The sequence below is a fragment of the Myxine glutinosa genome, chromosome 9, assembly GCF_964187855.1.
Source record: "Myxine glutinosa chromosome 9, kmMyxGlut1.1, whole genome shotgun sequence".
Taxonomy (NCBI): Eukaryota; Metazoa; Chordata; class Myxini; order Myxiniformes; family Myxinidae; genus Myxine; species Myxine glutinosa.
The window spans coordinates 118288352-118306973 of NC_136269.1; the positions used below are offsets into that span (position 1 = coordinate 118288352).

The 18622-nt window shown below is 43.5% G+C and overlaps 1 protein-coding gene across 4 annotated transcripts in view; it reads left to right on the forward strand.

The window, feature by feature from the left end:
* Positions 1-18622, forward strand: part of LOC137435045 (rho GTPase-activating protein 11A) — a 49625-nt gene that overhangs the window by 12496 nt on the left and 18507 nt on the right. For 3 of the 4 annotated variants that reach the window (XM_068128423.2, XM_068128428.2, XM_078784799.1), the window contains exons 3-8: positions 7760-7856; positions 9597-9853; positions 10228-10394; positions 12497-12628; positions 15772-15834; positions 16171-16264. In XM_068128423.2, the coding sequence (XP_067984524.2) occupies positions 7760-7856; positions 9597-9853; positions 10228-10394; positions 12497-12628; positions 15772-15834; positions 16171-16264 (810 nt within the window). The remainder of the gene's footprint in view (positions 1-7759; positions 7857-9596; positions 9854-10227; positions 10395-12496; positions 12629-15771; positions 15835-16170; positions 16265-18622) is intronic. The other variant, XM_068128424.2, reaches the window with a different exon arrangement.

The following is an 18622-nucleotide window of genomic DNA, read 5'->3' on the forward strand; positions in this document are numbered from 1 at the left end:
ACTTTTCCAATCAACACATTCCAAGCAACAATTCATTCAAAGACCAAGCTTAAAAACACAACTCTCATCTTACTGTGACAAATAAGCAACCAACCTACTTCACAAATAAAATAACTTTTAATAAATAATAATAAATAAATTAATAATAAAACCAAACCAAATAAATAAATACCAAACCAAATAAAATAAAACAGAAACCAAATAAATAATAAAATAACTTCACAAATAATAATAAAATAACTTATCTAAAACAAATAACTTTTCATCACCCCTTTCTTCTCCACCGCCTCTTACACTTAAACAGATCATAATTACTCACTCATACACTATTGCCCATCACCCAGTTGCCCCAGACCCAAACACAGGTTTGAAATCCCAGTAGGTTGTTCTTCAATCCCAACCATCATGTGATCCCAACATCTCTCCATTTATTTCGTTCCTCATGGGGTTGGTGTTTTATGGCCTTTACCTCTTACCCAATCACACTGCACATTATTCCCCGTCCTTGATGGATAATTTTACATCCAGATGGGCACAGCATCCCATTTTTGGCGACCCAGCCCTAAAACAAGCCCCTGGACTCCTTGCAGGCTGGACCAAAACCCCTGGACCTGCCTCCATGGAACAATGACGCCTAAGCACTCAATTAGCCCTCCCAGTACCAAAGACTTACAATCAGACCGACAGACAGACAAATAACAGAGGCATGTCGCCAGCCCCAGCACAGGACATCCCCTTTCCGGGCAGGTACAATATAATCCACAGCATCGAAATGCCAATTTCTATCCGGGGCCTCGCAAAGCCAAAATCCATGCATGCGTGCTCCATCATGCAACCCGATCTGTACTCGGTGCGCCCGGCGCCCCCTATAATCAGTGAGTTATAATAACCACAATATCTCTGGCACCCAACTCGTGATACCACAATTTAATCCACGTTACTTGCATCTCTTCATCCTCACAAATGTCCTCCGTTTAACGTGACTCAAATCCATCTCAAATCCCCACCGCTCGGCCCGGTTAAATTAAATTCCAAGCGTACTGTATTCTCTGTCCACTAATTATGTACATGATTTTGGTTTTACCCACAATATATGTCCCGATATTCTCTCCAGATTTAGGTTCTATATCCTGTCGTTAAAGCAACACCCTGTAGACTGACTCCGCCTGTCGTTCTTCCAAGGTTAGTGAATTACCTCTGACCTTTCCCTTGCATATCTCGAACAAAGGTCAACTAAACTTTAAAAGGTCAAACTTCGAATTGGGGTAACCAGCGCTTTATTATCCCACAAGTAATGCAAGTCCGGCGACAATGGACAAATGACCATTAATGTGGCTCTACATAGCATAATGCTAACTTCTACGAATCCAACAACCGTCACACTTCGTCCAAGGACCTTCCGTACGAGGCGTGCTTCACAATGCCCATCGCACATCCTTCCTCGTTCGCACAACGCTTCATCAACGCACCTCCTCGCGTCCACACCTTGGCACAAGCCACACCACATACCGACAGTTGAAACCTCGATATTCCTCTTTCCTCGGATCAGCGTTCTGTTGAAAACGTGACATTTCTGCTCAAATTATTGAATTTCCAAATACTCTCCCTGCAGCGCCCGTGAGGCAGCTTGTCCCACATTATCTGCCTCCAGACCCATATGCGTTTTAATAACTTAACCTTATCAGCATCGTTCGCCAGCATACCCTTTGTCCGGCGCATCGATCATCCCAAATGCTTCGATGCATCTTCCAGCCGCCACTCCGCACTGTACCTTACTGTATGAACAAGACTTCCTGTTGGAATTTGGCTCCGGAAATTAATTACTCTGTCTTGAAATCGTTTAATTTTAGCCATCTTAAATAAATCCATCCATCTATCCATCTTATAAATCCATCTTAAATAAAAATCCATCTTATAAGTAACGTATTCGTCCTGTGACATTGCCTGGCATATATGTCACAGCCGGCCACTATTCCGACATGGCTCATGACTCATGTCTAATTCTGACAAGAAGATGAAGGATGAAGGACATGATATGAAGAAGAAGATTCTGACAAGATACTGACATGTGAACGTCCGACATCCAGCAAAGTCGAAATGACCCACAATGCATTTGGGCACACACTTCCTCTGAGAGTGGGCGAGTTATCGCCGGCACTCTGAGCAACCTCATCGCACCCGACCCCAAAATGCACTATATGACACCAATTTCAAAGGTGAGCTGCCTCAGCGATACATCCCACACATACAATCCACAATATCTGCCATTGAATGAACTCTTCAATTCAAGTAAAACACACATATTGATTCGAATTCTGCAACCATCTCCAAGAAACCGCTTCATATCAACAGTAGATCGACAAGGGCACTCCGGGTGCTTTCCTGACCCGATTTATATCAATTCGCTTCCCAAACAACTCCCAAACAGATGAAAATCCGGACTCAGTTCAGGACCTCGCCTGTTCTCTCGGATAGACGTTAAAATGGACATTCCCGGCCTGAATTTCCCCCACGTCGAGCAGATCACTTACAAAGTTTCACACCGAAACCCTCTGCTTTGCATATGTCATACAGACAAATACATTGGCTAGATACACACGTCAATTAACATCCCAATATACATTCATTCCTCATTCATGTTACGAGTGAGTCTCCCATTCTTCGCGCGAAACTCAGATCGACTCAAATCATGCCTTTATCCAGCCACTCCCAAACAATCTTTGCTCATTCATGTTACGTCTCTCATTCAAGGAAAAGGATTTTTTTTTTTGGGACGGGTTTGGACGGGGGGTGGGTTGAGGTGGAAAGGGGAGGCAGGGCGGGGGGTGTTGGGGTGTTGCCTAGAGCCCCGGGGCTGAGCTCAGGTCTTGGGGGGGGGGTTGGGGGCATGGTGGCTACCTCCCCTTTCGCGGGGTCTTGGTCCGGATTATGGACGAGCGGCATTAGCCGCTGATTTGCTTGCTTAACTACCTCCTTAATTGTTTTGTCCTGAACTTTGCTTCCTGAACTTGCTTCCTTTGGCTCTGAAGCTTCAAATTCCTACCTGTCGTTCTCACCCTGTGGCCACCTGGCCCATTTCCTGTGAGCTTATTTATTTTCTCTTGTCCACCAGATCCTGGCCTGCTTTATCTGGACCTCTTGTCTAGAACTTAGTCTAAAGCTTCCTGGCTTGACCTCGTAGTTGTCACTACCTTCTTGTCAAACCTACCTGGTACCTACGCATTTCGCCCTTCCTGGCCATGTCCCTTTGGCCGTCTATCTAAGTTAACCTATGGCCTTTTATCTAAGTTTAGCCACAGCCCTTCGTTCCCTGGCATGCAATGGCATACCCCATCTTGTCTCTGGGCTGTTCCTTCCTGGAAAAATCTTGGCCACCTGGTTTCAACCTATATGGCTGTCCGACCTCATTTTCCCCTCCTGGTGCTAACTGTAACTTTAAGCTTACTGTTAAGTCCTTACTGGTTTATCCTTACTTGTTTATCCTGGCTTTAACAAAGCTACGCCATTCTGAGGCCTAAATGAGCCTCTACTTACAATTTCTGTTCGAGTGCAGACAGCGGGGAAGACAAGGAGACTGAACCCGCTCGAAGGAGGAAGGTACGAATTTGGAATAATAGCCCTCTGATATAAAACAACTCCCACCTTTAATCAGATCAACGTGCCGGCGCCGGCCTCAGGTCAGCCTTCCTCCTGTCCCTCGGGCTCCGTTTCCCGTCCTCCGCGTCTGTTGACACCCCACTCCTGGTACCATCTGTGAAGAATCAGCTCTTCGTTTGCAAAGAAGTCCACAAATAGCCTGAAAAATGACGCAGTTTTTTATTAAAGCCAACTTATACGGATCCGGAGGAGACCGACGTCTACAGCAATCTACAGCAAGAACATGCCACGTCAAGCCTTCCTGAAAACACATTGATTCCCAGTCCATTTATATAGGGACACGTTTTATCAGGAAATCTCCGAGGGAACAAACAACACTGGGAGAGGTTCCTCCCACCGTTATCATTCGGGGGAGTCAGCCCGTCCTTATCATTTGGACCAAATTGTTTTTCTGGGCTCCGAGAAAACAGAACTGTAACTCACAAAGAGAAGAGTGTATGCTTAGCCAAACAAACCCATATATTTTATGGGTTTGTGTACATGAGTAATCCAAAGCATGTTTATACAGAGTCATGCGTTTGCTGAGATTAAAACAAAATATATATGGTTAACGATCATGTCATTCTACTAGCATTACGCTAAAACAAGCGCATGTGGGCGTGGTTTTACGACCAGCCTGGAAAAAAGCACACGTATACAGTTTGTTCAGCATGACCTCATTTTAAATGAAAGCGAAGCAAAAACCTTATTGTAACTCAGGCGTCACTGTCATTAAACAAAACAGTTAATGTTTTTGGCAATTTATCAAAGGATTTATGTCTACGATTCAAGCAGCCTACCTAAGGTTCGAATACATTTTATTAACTTATGAAATAACATTATAGAACAGCATTTTATAACATAGCTTACGTGGTAATACGTCAGTCAACCGGCATTTATAATTGAGCATTAAGCAGTAACAAATCTGAGACCTGACATGTATTCCTAAATTGGTAGAACAAGTGACTTTTCACAATGGCAGAAAACGGACGGAATTCATGGAATCTGACTTGAAATGGAAAATTGAATCTGATTATGGAAACAGGTCACAGCTTCACTGTGAACCTTGATCTTGATTGCTGGCACTAAATAGTGAATAAAATTCCGTCTAACAATCTCTGGAGAGGCCAAAGTGAAATTTCATTTGCAAGTCATCCAACTTTGTTGAAATGTTGGTGAAACAATCCCTGAAAATACGATCCCAGTGAAAACAAAATGTCGATCATCTCAAGCACCTGCGTGCACCTTTAGAGAAACTTTTTTTAAGGTGAAAAATCGTCAAAATACCGATGACATTGTTAAATTATTGAAAACGTCAAAAATGAGCCCTCGTGTGTTTGCTGATTTACGTACTGCCACGTTTGCATTATTGGTGGGTGAGCGTATATGGGCATCGTAATCCGATTGTTTTAGGTTAAAGTGTCACATCGCATGGATTGCATTTCCATATTTTTCCCACTTGCTGTTTGTAATATTTCATTTTCATTTTGTCTATGCATTCACCCTCATGGCAAAATACACCACCCAGGGGTGTGGAGGAAAATTTGGGTTGTGCGTCTGTACGGGCTAAATCTCGTTTTTCTCAGTAACCACATGTCTAATTGAGACGAAACTTTCAAGGTAGGAGTGACACCCATGTAGAATGTTTTTATGATAATTGTGATGTCATCAATCATGTGGTATGGCAGCCATCTTGGATTAAATGCGAATAATTAAAAAAGTTCTCGGAAACCACTGAATGGAAAAATTTGAAACTTGGCATGTTGTCAAGTACTCCCAATGGGGAACAAAAGCATGATAATGATGACATCATAGGTGAAATGGTATGAATGAAAGAATGAATGATCGTTTTAAGGCCATTTTCCCCGCTAGAGCAGGGGTTAGCCTTGCGGGCCCCATGACGATCATGGTTCCCTGTTTGAGGCAATGTTTTTATGGCCGGATGCCCTTCCTGGCGCCAACCAGCCAAAAATGTTTTAATCGAATTCCTTATCCTAAAAATCAGAAATTGCATGCGCATGATGTATGACCCATTTGTATTGAAATATTAAATTTATGACTTCATAGGTCACATGGTTTGGCAGCCATATTGGATTGAAGGAAAATATTAAATAATTATATATCCTATTTTAGATATAATTATTTAAGAATTTAAGGTGAGGGTGAAACCGCTCACCCTATCAATGCAAAATTTTACAAATATCATCAAACAGCACTGTTGCATATAGTTTGAAAATGATGATGTTATAGGTCACGTGGTTTGGCAGCCATCTTGGATGGAAAAACGAACCTTATCCGATCAACACGAAACTTCACAAACATGATCCCCTACCCATGCATAGGCAGATTGATGGCATCTACCCGTTGTGGGACTATGCGGAGGCATATTGGCGACACAGTCGCATTGTTCTGGTTTTCCAATGCAAATGCACAAATGTTTTTTCCAATTGCTTATTTATTTAAAAAAAAAAATCCAGAATTTAGCATTTTTGGCAATGGAAAATAACTGGCTCTAGATTTGTTGAAAAAGCAAGCAACTGCTAAATTGGACTTTGTATTAAATGTCTTGATCACTACAACCCAGTAACACTGCTTTGCTTGGCAATCATACAACTAGGATAATTTATCTTTCGAACTTGTTAAAAGTTTTTGAATCACAACAAAGAAGTTTTATTCTTACTGTTTTATCGTTCTTTTTTTTTTCCACTGAATTAAAACATTTGTAATTCACATACTACACGAGCAGAAGTCGTATTCCCCAGAATATTTTCTATTCCCTGTTTACTGTTCCCTGAACACCCACGTGTGGCCGAATATCAAAGTTGCCTTTTCATCAGAGCATCTGGATCCTGAGTGACTGATTATTTTCTCTAATTACATGTTTACCTGTGACGATTACATTGCCACCTTGCAACATTCCAAGACTCCTTGCAACACTTGTTCACTTTATTCATGGGAGGTAAACCAGCAAATATAATTTGGTTTAAATTGCTAATCACAGCTAAGACAAAACCATATCTGGCACAACTTGTGTGTTGTGTGCTTTCCGGCATGTGAAATTGTGCAAACTACTCCATGGATTTTCAATCAAACGAGAAAGAGAAGACTTGGCCTTGGGTTGGGGCTGAGCTTGTTTCAAAACCTGGGGTTGGGTTTCAAAACCAAAACCTCTTACACATTTATTTTGAAACCGGGGAGTCGTGATTTGTAGAATTAGTTGGTTGTCTATGTACTTTTCATTAATTAATTAATTAATTTATTTATTAATGGATAATCCAAACCGCCCCTAACGGTGTGTGCGCGTGTGCATATACGAGCGCCTGTGCGGTATTTACACATATCCTGCCCCATCCCCCACACAAGGTCTGTAGTACCTATTATGTGACTCATTAATATATGGGAATGCTCATGATGGCCTAAGTTTGCCTGGCAATCAGCTGGATTTCAAAAATGGTAATGGCCCCTTTTGTGTTGAAGAATAATTGGGAATATGTAACCAATCGTGTTATCCTGTATATAAACTCTGGTTATTAAAAATAACTATCTGTTCTGTCTCGTTCAACTGTGAGTAGCATCAATGTTAATATAAATTAACAAGAGAAGTAGAAGCAACAAGAGAAGGGTGAAGGTCCATATTACTTTATATTGAAAGGTAAATCATAGCTTATGTGCCCCTCGTCACTGTCTTAAACTCTAATATAGGTGTTAAACTTCAAGCGATGGTCGAACCAATTCTTCTCAAGAGCAAATCAAAGCATAGTCATTATGAATGATGACCTGTAAACAAGTAAAGAGAATGAGTCAACCAGCATGTGACTGGGCAGCACATGTAGACCAGACCAGGTGAGACAAGTATATAATCCCAATCCTGAAGGTTGCTGTCCTGGGCTGAATCTGTACCCACAACCTTTGGGATGCCAGTTCAGTCGCCATAACCAATAATACCACCACCCTACCCATTATTGTTAAGGGTTAAACATTCCAGGATCCCAAATAATGTTTGTATTTTTGTTTAAAAATGAATGTCGTTTTTTTTTTCCCCCAGTTGGAAAGAAAATCGCCCCAAAAAAAAAGAAAAAAAGACCAGTGTTCGAATCTTACCAAGGTCATGCTTTGTTCTCAGCTTTGTGACCAAATCCTGCCAGTACTTGATGCAACACATCAGCATGGAAGGCCTTTTCCGGAAACCCGGCTCCTTCACCCGGATGAAAGTTTTGAAGGTTTGTGCGATTCACTAACCCTTAACGGTGGAATGAAATGGACAAGCAATTTAGCATAGACAGCAGTTTTCTTGTCTGGCTTCTATTTTATTTGTATAACCAATGATCTGAGGCCCATGGAGGAGCGTGTGCGTACACGTACAATCGTGTGTAGGACGAGGATATTGGGCAATGCCATTGTACTTTTACATGAATTACAAGGATGGTATTTAGACCAGGGACAACAACACAGTACAGAGGATTTGAACCTGGTTGGCAGCAACATGAGCACTGAACAAAAGGCATGCCAACTCGGAACACTATGCTAGAGTCAAGTGTAATTCCAGGTTTATTTTTATTACCTCCATCACCAAAGATGAATGGAGGTTATGTTTTCACCCCTGTTTGTCCGTTTGTCTGTCCGTTTGTAAACAATATATCTCAAAAAGTTGTGGACAGATTCGGAAGACATTTGGCAGAGATGAAGAGTATGTGACAACGACGAAATGATTAGATTTTGATGAAGATCCGGATTCGGATCCGGCTACTGGAATTTTTTCAAGTGATTCTTCACCGTTGGGAGATCGGGCCAAAAACAATACAAAGCAGGATATCTCAAAGAAGTGGACGGATTTGGACGAAACTTGGTGGACCGGTTGGGTGTGTGACAAGGAAGAACCAATTCAATCGTTTGCATGTATGTTTGGAGACTGACCCCAGATTTAATCAGGATGGATGAGATCGAGGTTTTAGTGGTTTTTCTTTTTGTGAGACGTCGGGAGGCCCAACATGAGCGCAGGTCTGACTCTGCACTCATGTGGGACGCTCCCGTCACCGTCTCTCCCCCTTTGGGAGCTCCTGGTGCTGACTCGCTCTCTTCACTCCTGAGTGTGGTTGTGGTGCTGACTGATTCTCCTGACTCCCATGTTGATGAAGTTGCTCACGTGTTGCCGCCATGTCATCTCGTACCCGTGTGGGGTTCACACATGTGGAACGGCCACCTTGATGCGGAATAGATGGTCGTACACGTGCGTGTACACCCTGTTCACACTGAGGGGAAGGGAAGGAGGGGGCGTGAGGAGGGCTTCCTATACATCTGATCCACGCTTGCATTCATTACGAGAGATGAATGATTCATAATTAACCCTTAAGTCGTTTTCCTAATGATATATTTGTTTTTTTGTTGTTTTTTTATCCTTGTACGCCTCCAAACCCCTCTGCCAATTTCACTGAAATTTGCTGTACTGCATTATTTTCACATGTGTATTGTCAGTTACAGTAAATAATTTAAATTCTTAATCAAATTGATACAAAAACATGAAATAATGGGGCCTTAGTGTCACATGCCACATAACGTATGCCTGCCTCTCCTCTCGTCTTGCATTGGCTCTGGCGGTGGCGCTTCACTACCCACGGCCTAGAAGGGGGCAGGAGCTCTGACTGAGAGAGGGGTGGAGATGTAACTGAGAGCTAAATAACCCGATCTTGATCGGGTGACCCAACTTGTGTTGTGTATTCTCCTTCGAGCCTTTGGCGTAGATGAAATATGAAAGGCCAAATGTGAAAAATGTAATGCGAACACATCTGCAAAAAAGCACACGCTTTTGATTGCACATGTGTTATAATACTGCACATGTTATAAATTATAATACTGCACATGTTATAAATGAGGAACGATAAAGCAAAGACTTTGTAGGAAGTGCAGTTGTTGAAACAAGTCATCATCGGCTGTAATGCATAATGCTGAATGGTTATAAACAGGAGCGGATATCTAGAGGGGAGGCGACTGTGGAGGGGGCCGTGGCAAGCGACGTCGCCTGCCTGCTCAAGCGGTTCTTCCGTGACCTTCCAGAGCCACTGCTGCCCCAAGAGCTACACTCGGCACTGTGCCAGGCACAGCGTTTGGAAATCCTGGCCGACCGGATCTACGCGACACTACTTCTCGTTCGCCTGCTCCGACCTGCCAACCTTCTTCTTCTTCGCTACCTCATGGTCTTTTTGAAAGCTGTCGCAGCCAGGTTAGCATTTTGTAAGCGAGAGAAAGCTAAATGATATTGAGGTGTAACAGAAGTACTGAGCATCATCTGTTCCAGAAGAGATGGGAGAAGCTCTGTAGTGTGCGTACATATATCTTTAATTCAGCACCACCGGTGTGTAAAACTGGTTACACAGATAAATACCCTAGCGAAGCCCTACGTGGTTGATATAATGGTCTTTATGTGGGAAATCGTCATAAATTTCAGGGTTGATACTGAAATATTTTGAATGGGGTGGGCACCCATTCCGAAAAAATATTTACCACACCGATCTCGAAGGAATGATTTCATCGATCTGTGCACTTGCATCATTATTGTGGTATGAGCAAATGCCAAGCACTGTATCTACTTGTCAGGTCACATGAGAATCGAATGGATGAGGCAAACCTGGCCACGGTGTTTGCTCCAAATCTAATGCATTTGGGCAGGCAGGAAGAGCGCCCGCTGGTGTCGGTAGATGAGCAGATGCTGCGGCTCCAGGCGAAGGTGGTGCGCACGCTTATCGAGCATGCCGACAGCATTGGTACGTTTTTTTTTTTTTGTTTTTTTTTGTATACTGAATCGAGGCTCGTGAAAGAGCTAACATTTATTTCACAAACAAATCAACCAGACAAACAAAATATACAAAAAGAGGGAGTGGAAGACAAGATGGGGAGAGAAGGGGAAGCACACAACCACAACATTTGAGAGCAGGGAGAAGTGTGGGAGGGAGAGGGCTTGGGGGCAGGAGGTGTGGGAAGGGGAGGGGGGGGGGGGGGAGAGGTATAAAACACAAGGGGACCGAAATTAGCGGGGGTAGAAAAGATCAAGGTTTTGGATGGGGGAGGATAAGAGATGGTGGTGAACAGCTGTTTTAAAGACCTGGAGGGTGGAGTGGGATTGAAGAGAGTGAGGGAGTTTGTTCCAGAGGCGGGAGAAAAGAGGAATGAAGGAGTGAAGGTGAGCAGAAAGTCTTGATTTTGGCAGTTTAACCATAAGAGGGTTGCAGGCAGATCTTGTGTGACCTGTAGGAATATTTGGGGGACAGAGCCCAGAGAGGGCTGGGGGGGGGCAAGGCCAGAGAGGAGTCGGTAGAAGACGGAAAGACCACCAACCTGCCTGCGGTGAGTGAGTGAAAGGCCCTTGGAGTTAGCTTCGTCGCGGGAGATTGCAATGATTCTGAACGCTTTGGTTTCAACAGCGTGAAGACGGGCTAGGTGTGAGGCAGGAGCACCAGACCAGAGGGGAGAGCAGTATTCCATAGAGCTGTGGATGAAAGCCTTGTATGTGGTGAGGAGCTCAGGTGTGCCAAGGAAGGACTTCGCACGACGGAGGATGCCCAGTCGGCGACTGGCTTTGGAGGCCAGATTTGAAATGTGGTTTTCCCAGGAAAGATCATGGCAAATAGTGAGACCCAAAAGCTTGAGTGACAGAACTTCTTGGAGAGGATTATTCAGAAAGTGGATGGGAGGGTTTTCCAGTCGGTCTTTTCGGAGAGACATCGTAAGAGTGTGAGATTTATCAGGATTGAAAGACATGTTCCATTTGTTTGCCCAGTCTGTGATTTTGTCCAGGTCTGCAGAGAGTGAGGAGGCTGCAGACTGCCGATCTGAGGGATGAGGAATGGAGCGACAGAGAGTAGAGTCGTCCGCAAAGAGATAGAGAGGATTTTCAAGAGAGTCAGAGAGATCATTGATGAAGACCAGAAAAAGCACATGGCCCAGAACACTACCTTGGGGAACTCCAGCCTGAACAGGAAGAGGAGATGAGAGAAACCCATTCAGGGCCACACGTTGACTACGACCAGAGAGGAAGTCCGCCAGCCATGCGTGGAGATTTCCATGGATACCAAAGGAGGAGAGTTTGGTGAGCAGAGCAGGGTGCCAGACCGTATCGAAGGCACATTATATGTCAAGGGAGACAGCTCTAATTTCCTGTTTGGCGTTGAGGACCTCCATCCATTGTTGAGAAAGCAGAAGCAGCATGTCCAGAGTAGAGTGACCAGGTCTGAAACCAAATTGATGATCAGAGTATGTGACAGACGCTAACGTATGTGACAGACGCTAACACTTTGCACGCCCTTTGAGATAAAAACGACCTTTCGGATGCCTGCTTCAAAATAGATAGATTACTATCTACATCTATTTTGAAGCAGGCATCCGAAAGGTCGTTTTTATCTCAAAGGGCGTGCAAAGTGTTAGCGTCTGTCACATACGTTAGCGTCTGTCACATACTCTGATCATCAATTTGGTTTCAGACCTGGTCACTCTACTCTGGACATGCTGCTTCTGCTTTCTCAACAATAGGAGTGTTCCTATTGTTGTTGCACTTCAACATTCACTGTTGCACTTCAACAAGCACTGGCAAGCAAGCTGGCTGGCAAGCAAGGGGAGCAAGGAGCAACAAGGCAACAAAGTGTTGCACTTCAACATTAAAGTATGCAAGCAACATATAAAATGATTCTGTTTGTGTGTTTTTTCATCAAGTCGACGTACTTTAAAGTCTGAATACACATACATGCAAAAAGTCTGAGCTTTATTATTATTATTATTATTTTTTCCAAGTCTATAACCCAGAGTAAGGTTTGATCACTCACTCGTTGGTGCCCTGTGAAATCGTTATTTTCTTGTGCTTCCTTGACCGTAGGAGAGGTTCCACAGCTGGGACATGGAAGCATACCAAGTTCATCCAGCGCATTGGTGGCAGGCACACCTAGGCCGCTAGGAACAGATGGGCTGCGATCTGTCCGCAGGAGCTGCCGGAGACGCAGCTTAAATGGTAAGTGTCAGAAATATCGGTATCATTGAAATTGAAGACCATAGAATTATAACCAGGCCGCTGCTGAGTCACATTTTTTTTTTCCCCCGTTTTTCACGTTTTTCACGTTTTTCAAAATATTTTTCTCGAAATGACTAAAATGTGACTTAGCCTGGTTATAATTCTATGGTCTTCAATTGTGTCCATTGTCCTTCAGTAAATGGGCAGTTTGTAAAAGTGCGAGTAGCTTATGTATGCAGTACGCCAAAGTTGCAGGACACAGACGGACGAACACAGACTGATGGGCACAGACCGAGACAATTACTAATTCTCTCCTCCCCTAACTATCCCCTTTATGCCCACCCACCCCTCCACTCCCTCTACTCCCCCCCCCCCCCCTTTCCCACCCTTTTCCCATTTTTTTTTTTTTTTTTCCAAAAAGCTTGGGGATACTAACAGTTTCCAGAACAGTGTTGTTATTTTTAATTTACATTTGATGGTGATGTGATGTGATGATTATAACGATGGTGGTGTTTGAGGGGAAGTCAGAAAGGTGTTTCCACAGGAGGATCGTCCAAGGCCTGCTGAACACATTCGCTTTATCCCTTCATCACTTTATTCTGTCTCTTTCCAGTAGATTCACCTTCCCCACTAATATTATGCTTGGAGGCCACGACGAAGGGCAATTAATAAGAGAGAGAAAAAAAAAAAGCACAATTTCACGACCAAAACAACACTCGGTTCAGCACATACCTTCACCAAGCTGAAACGTTTACGTTTTGTATCCCACTGATAGGCCGGATCTGCATCCATACCTGATCCAAAATCGAATCGGCTTATTCTTGTCACTTAACCAACTCGCCGACCAAGTTTAGTAATAACTTGTCCACAACTTTTTGAGATCTCCTGCTATATATCGTTTTTGGCCTGAGTGAAGAATCGCTTTAAAATTCTAGTATCTGAATCTTCACCAAAATCTAATGAATTAGTCTTTGTTCTTGTCTTTAGTTGTCATACCCTTCCTCTCACCCATGGTACACTGAACCTTGTGGTGAGGCAAGTTTCCCTGAAACAACTCGCCTTTACCCCATGGAAGGCAAATCCAACTGAAGGTAATCTCAGTTTCTTTCACAAAGCCCGGAACAAGTGTTTCTCTACCCTCAGGAGAGCTAGGAAACACTATCTCTCCACACTCAAGAATGAACTCTCAAACCTGTCTTCCTCCTCCAAATACTGGTGGTGTCTGGTCAAATCTGTTTCTGGTTTGTTCTCCCTCCATCCCCTCCCTTACCTCAAATGGCTACACAGCTGACACTGTCTGTGAAAAAGCTGAATGCTTCAACTGTGTTTACTTCAAAATCTTGTGTCCCAAAGTCACATTCTCTGTATCCACCGTTTTTTTTGTTTGTTTTTTTTTGGGGTTTTTTTATACAAGATTGAGGCTCGTGTAAGAGCTAACATTAATGACAAAAAAAAAAACGGACGCAAGACATAACTAGGACGCCACTCAGTAGAGCGCATACTCCCGCCGTGGGTGGCCGCTGCTGAGCCCTATCTTCCAATGGTAAAAAATCCTTCAAAAAATTCCTGGATCCAGAATAATATCCTGAGCTTCACCAAAAACTAATCGATGCTTCCTTATCACAAGGGCAATCATACCACCAACATTCATCCAAGTCCATTCAGATATCTTGTTCACAAACACACGAACATACGAACGAACACACACACACACACACACACACACACACACACACACACACACACACACACACACACACACACACACACACACACACACACACACACACACACACGGACGGACACGATCGAATGCATTACTCCCTGGCGGGAGTAATAAAGGGAACGGGAGATAATATGGGGAGAGAGGGGGAAGCACACAAGTACAACATTTGAGAGCAAGGACATTGGGAGATCTGTGGGAAGGAGAGGGCTTGGGGGGAGAAGATGCATGGGAAGGGGTGGGGGGTGGGAGAGGTAAAAAAAAAAAACATGGACACAGCTAGGACTTCCAGGAAAGAAGTCGGTATTTCAGAAAAGTGGATCTGGGGTGAATTAACGGGGGTAGAAAAGATCAAGGTTTTGGATGGGGGAAGATAAGAGATGGTGGTGAACAGCTGTTTTAAAGACATGGAAGGAGGAGTGGGATTGAAGAGAGTGAGGGAGTTTGTTCCAGAGGCGGGAGAAACAAGGTGTGAAGGTGAGCAGAGAGTCTTGATTTTGGCAGTTTCACCAGAAGAGGGTTGCTGGCAGATCGTGTGCGACCTGCCTTGAGCCTTGATCGTTTCTTCCCCCTTTAATCCACCCTAAATCCACCTCCTTCAAATTCCGTTTTCTTTCTTGAAAGTCCTTGTCATGTCCATCTTGTTTGTCCTGTTTACCAAGCCCAGCCCTCTCTCTTCCATATATCTCCTGATGTCCCTGTTCCCTACTGTTGTTATACTTCCCTCACTCTCCCCCTCTTGTCTCTCACTCTTTGTTATATGTTATATGTGTTAGTTCTTATACGAGTCTTGATTTGTATGAAAAAAAAAACAAAAAAAAAACAGTCCACCAAGTTTGGTCCGAACCCATCCACAACTTTTTGAGATAACCTCCTCGCAGCCAAACAGGGGTGGAAACATAACCTCTGTCCACCTTCTGTCGTGGAGTTAAAAACGAGTCTGGAGACGCAGCAGTTTGTTTTGCTGTTCGGGAACAGCACCCAGGGTGGTGTGAAGGCTGAAGCTGAACACTGAAGTCAGAAGGCAAACTGAATACAGTACTGAACTCTGTACAGTATCAACATCTGTGCACCTCTGATCGGAGGCGGTGGGGCTCACAAACTCGTGAATACTGGTGGTCGATGGGTCACGAATTAGGAATCTGTATACATTTACAAATTCACAAATACCTGGAGCTCGTGAAAAGTGAACTTGCAAATATAGTTTTTTTTGTTAGGGAGCTTCAGTAGGAGTCACCATGTGTTTTCTGGAAACGGATGTGTGCATTCTTTGATTGGCATTTTGAGTTGTTCACAGCTTGATTGAGCATGATGAGACATACGTGATATTGGACACCACAACTTGGGTAAAATTATTTTTGGAGTATCTGTTTAAGATGTGTTGTTTTGTTTTTAAACTTCGTTCTATACTTCTTTACAGATGTTGTGAGTGGAGCAATTGGGAGACTAAAACCCAGCCTGGTGAACATTATGCCAACTGAAGGTAAATGGAACAGTCTTTGATGCAAATTTATTGAAGATCAGCCTTATGTGGTTGCTTTTTAATGAACAAACCATGCACAACACATTGTTTTTTTAATTATAGGTTTTCATAAATCCTGTGTTGACGTGTATGGTTTTGCTTCGTGGGAAAGGTTAACAGCTTGATGAAAAGTTATTGCCTTTTTTTTTCTTTTTCTTAACCTGACACAAATTCTGTTATGAGGGTTCAGGTGGCTAATTATGTCTAATGGCAGAAGGCCTAATTACCGGTAACTTAATTTTGTCGAAATGTCATTGCAAAGCGGTGCTTTTCTTTTTTTCCCCTCGCTTCACTTAGTTCGAAATGGCACCCCAAGACTTTCGAAACGGAAGAGAAAAGAATCAGAGGAAGGCCTGTTGAATCGAAGCTCTTCTGGGAAAAAGAGGTTCAGGTTTTTACCTTTAAAATGTTATCGTCTAGTCTTGTGGTAGAATGTGCTTATGCTGTTATGTATCTTGATTTCCTGTAACCAACTATAATGCCAGCAAAATTATACTATAATACTAACAAGGAGCCGATCCTCTTGATCCCCTGCCTTTTGGGTGGTATGAGGAGTAAATAGATCTGTGCAATATATCAGGCAAATCTTTAATGCTTTTTGGATATCCCGTGTACAAGCCAAGTTACCAAGATGGTTGCCATGGCAACATACATTTGAGAGCAAGGACAATCATAGCCATGATCCAAACAGATTTTGTCATGAAGAATAGAGATCTGCAACATGAAAACTAAATGTTCAACGGGTTTTGAAACACAAAAGTGCAGGGACAAATGATCAGTTGGTCAGACGGAGCTCAGTTTAATGTCCCCGTCTCCGACCTTGTCAGAGGCGGGAGGGACAAAAAAAAAAAATTTGTTTTTTTTTGAAGAGCATTTTAATTTTTCAGCTTGCACCACAATAATATATTGTCTTTGTTCAATTTGGATGCAAGTTTAAACTCGTCGGAATTGCTAAAGGTTTTGATTATTTTTCTGGAAGGATGTGAAAAGTTCTTACAAACGCAGAAAATCGCTCTTTTGAAAACTACGTTCCTCCCAAAAACATTACTTCCTTATTTTTAAAATGTAGGTTTATCTGCGTAAAAGTTTGAAAAGCCATTAAAAAAAACTTCATACTTGTGAGAGATGTAAATCTTCCATTGTCCAAATTTTAACATCGAAAGCAGAAGTGTCAACGGGTAGGTGAAATTCCTCCGAAGGAAATGCCCCAATGAGTACAGTGAGAAAAACTGCACCATTTTAACGACTGCGCTGGTATCCCAGAAACTTAAAACGCAATTCCCCCAAGGTGTGTGCGTGTGCACGTGCGCTTGCATTGAGCACGCATACAATGTGTATAATATGTACACGTATATAACCGATAACGTATACAACAACAACAACAGGCATTTTAAGGCCATTTTCCCTGCGAGAGTGGGGGTTAGCCTTGCGGGCCCCATGACAATCTTCTCCATTTTGCCCTTTTTTCTACATCTCCCCTTGTTAACCCCCTTGCCCACATTTCTTCTTCCACCACATTAAGCCAAGTCTTTCTCGGTCTTCCCCGTCCTCTACTTCCTTCTACATTCATTTCCATTACTCTTCTCAACCAGTCACTTTCATCCTTCCTCAACATATGACCAAACCATCTCAACCTGTTTCTCTTCACAGCATCCATCACAGGCTCTATTCCCATCATCTTTCGCAATTCATCATTTGTCTTCCTCTCTCTCAACGATACTCCACACATCCACCGAACCATTCGCATTTCCACCCTTTCCATCCTTCGTTGCTGCTCTACGTTCATTACCCATGTCTCCCTCCCATAAATCATAACACTTCACACATGCAGCATACACCTTTCCCTTCAGCTTTAACGACACTCCCCTCCTCATCAGCACACCACTCAGTTCCCGAAACTTCTTCCATGCACATCTCACAACAGCAACCGTTGCCGAGTCTGATCCACCTTCTCCATTCAGCATGTCTCCGAGGTAGCAAAATGTTTTCACACCTTCCAGCTTCACGCCATCTCTAAGATCTAACTCAACATTTCCTCCATCTGCAGCTCCCTCTGTGCACACCTTACACTTGAATGTCACTGCCACACTGGTTAATGACCCTCTCAGACCACTACATTTTTGATGAACCCACTCAGCGCACATTGTACATTGAATGGAGTTCACACCGACACCCTTCCTGCACACAGCACACGGCCATTTCCCAGTCCTTTCCACCTCACCACATACTTTACCACTTGCCATCACCTTCGTCTTTCCGATATTCACCTTCAGACCTTTTGCCAAGAGGGGGAGAGCGAGGAAAACATAAAAGCACACCAACAGTAGAGAACAGTGACGTCGGTAGATTTGTGGAAGAGAGGGCTGGTGGGGGGGTGGGGGGGAGGGGCGGAGTGGAAGGGAAGGGGTACACGGCACAAAGCAAATGAACACTACGAGGAATTTCAGGAAAGAAGTTGGAGATTGAAAGAGGTGGATTTGGGGTGTATTAACGGGGGTAGAAAAGATCAAGGTTTTGTATGGAGGAAGATAATAGATGGTGGTGAACAGCTGTTTTGAAGACCTCGAGGGAGGAGTGGGATTGAAGAGAGTGTGGTAGTTTGTTCCAGAGGTTGGAGAAAATAGGAATGAAAGAGTGAAGGTGAGCAGAGAGTCTTGATTTTGCCAGTTTCACCAGAAGAGGGTTGCTGGCAGATCTTGTGTGTCCTGAAGGAATATTTGGGGGACAGAGCACAGACAAAGCAGGGGGA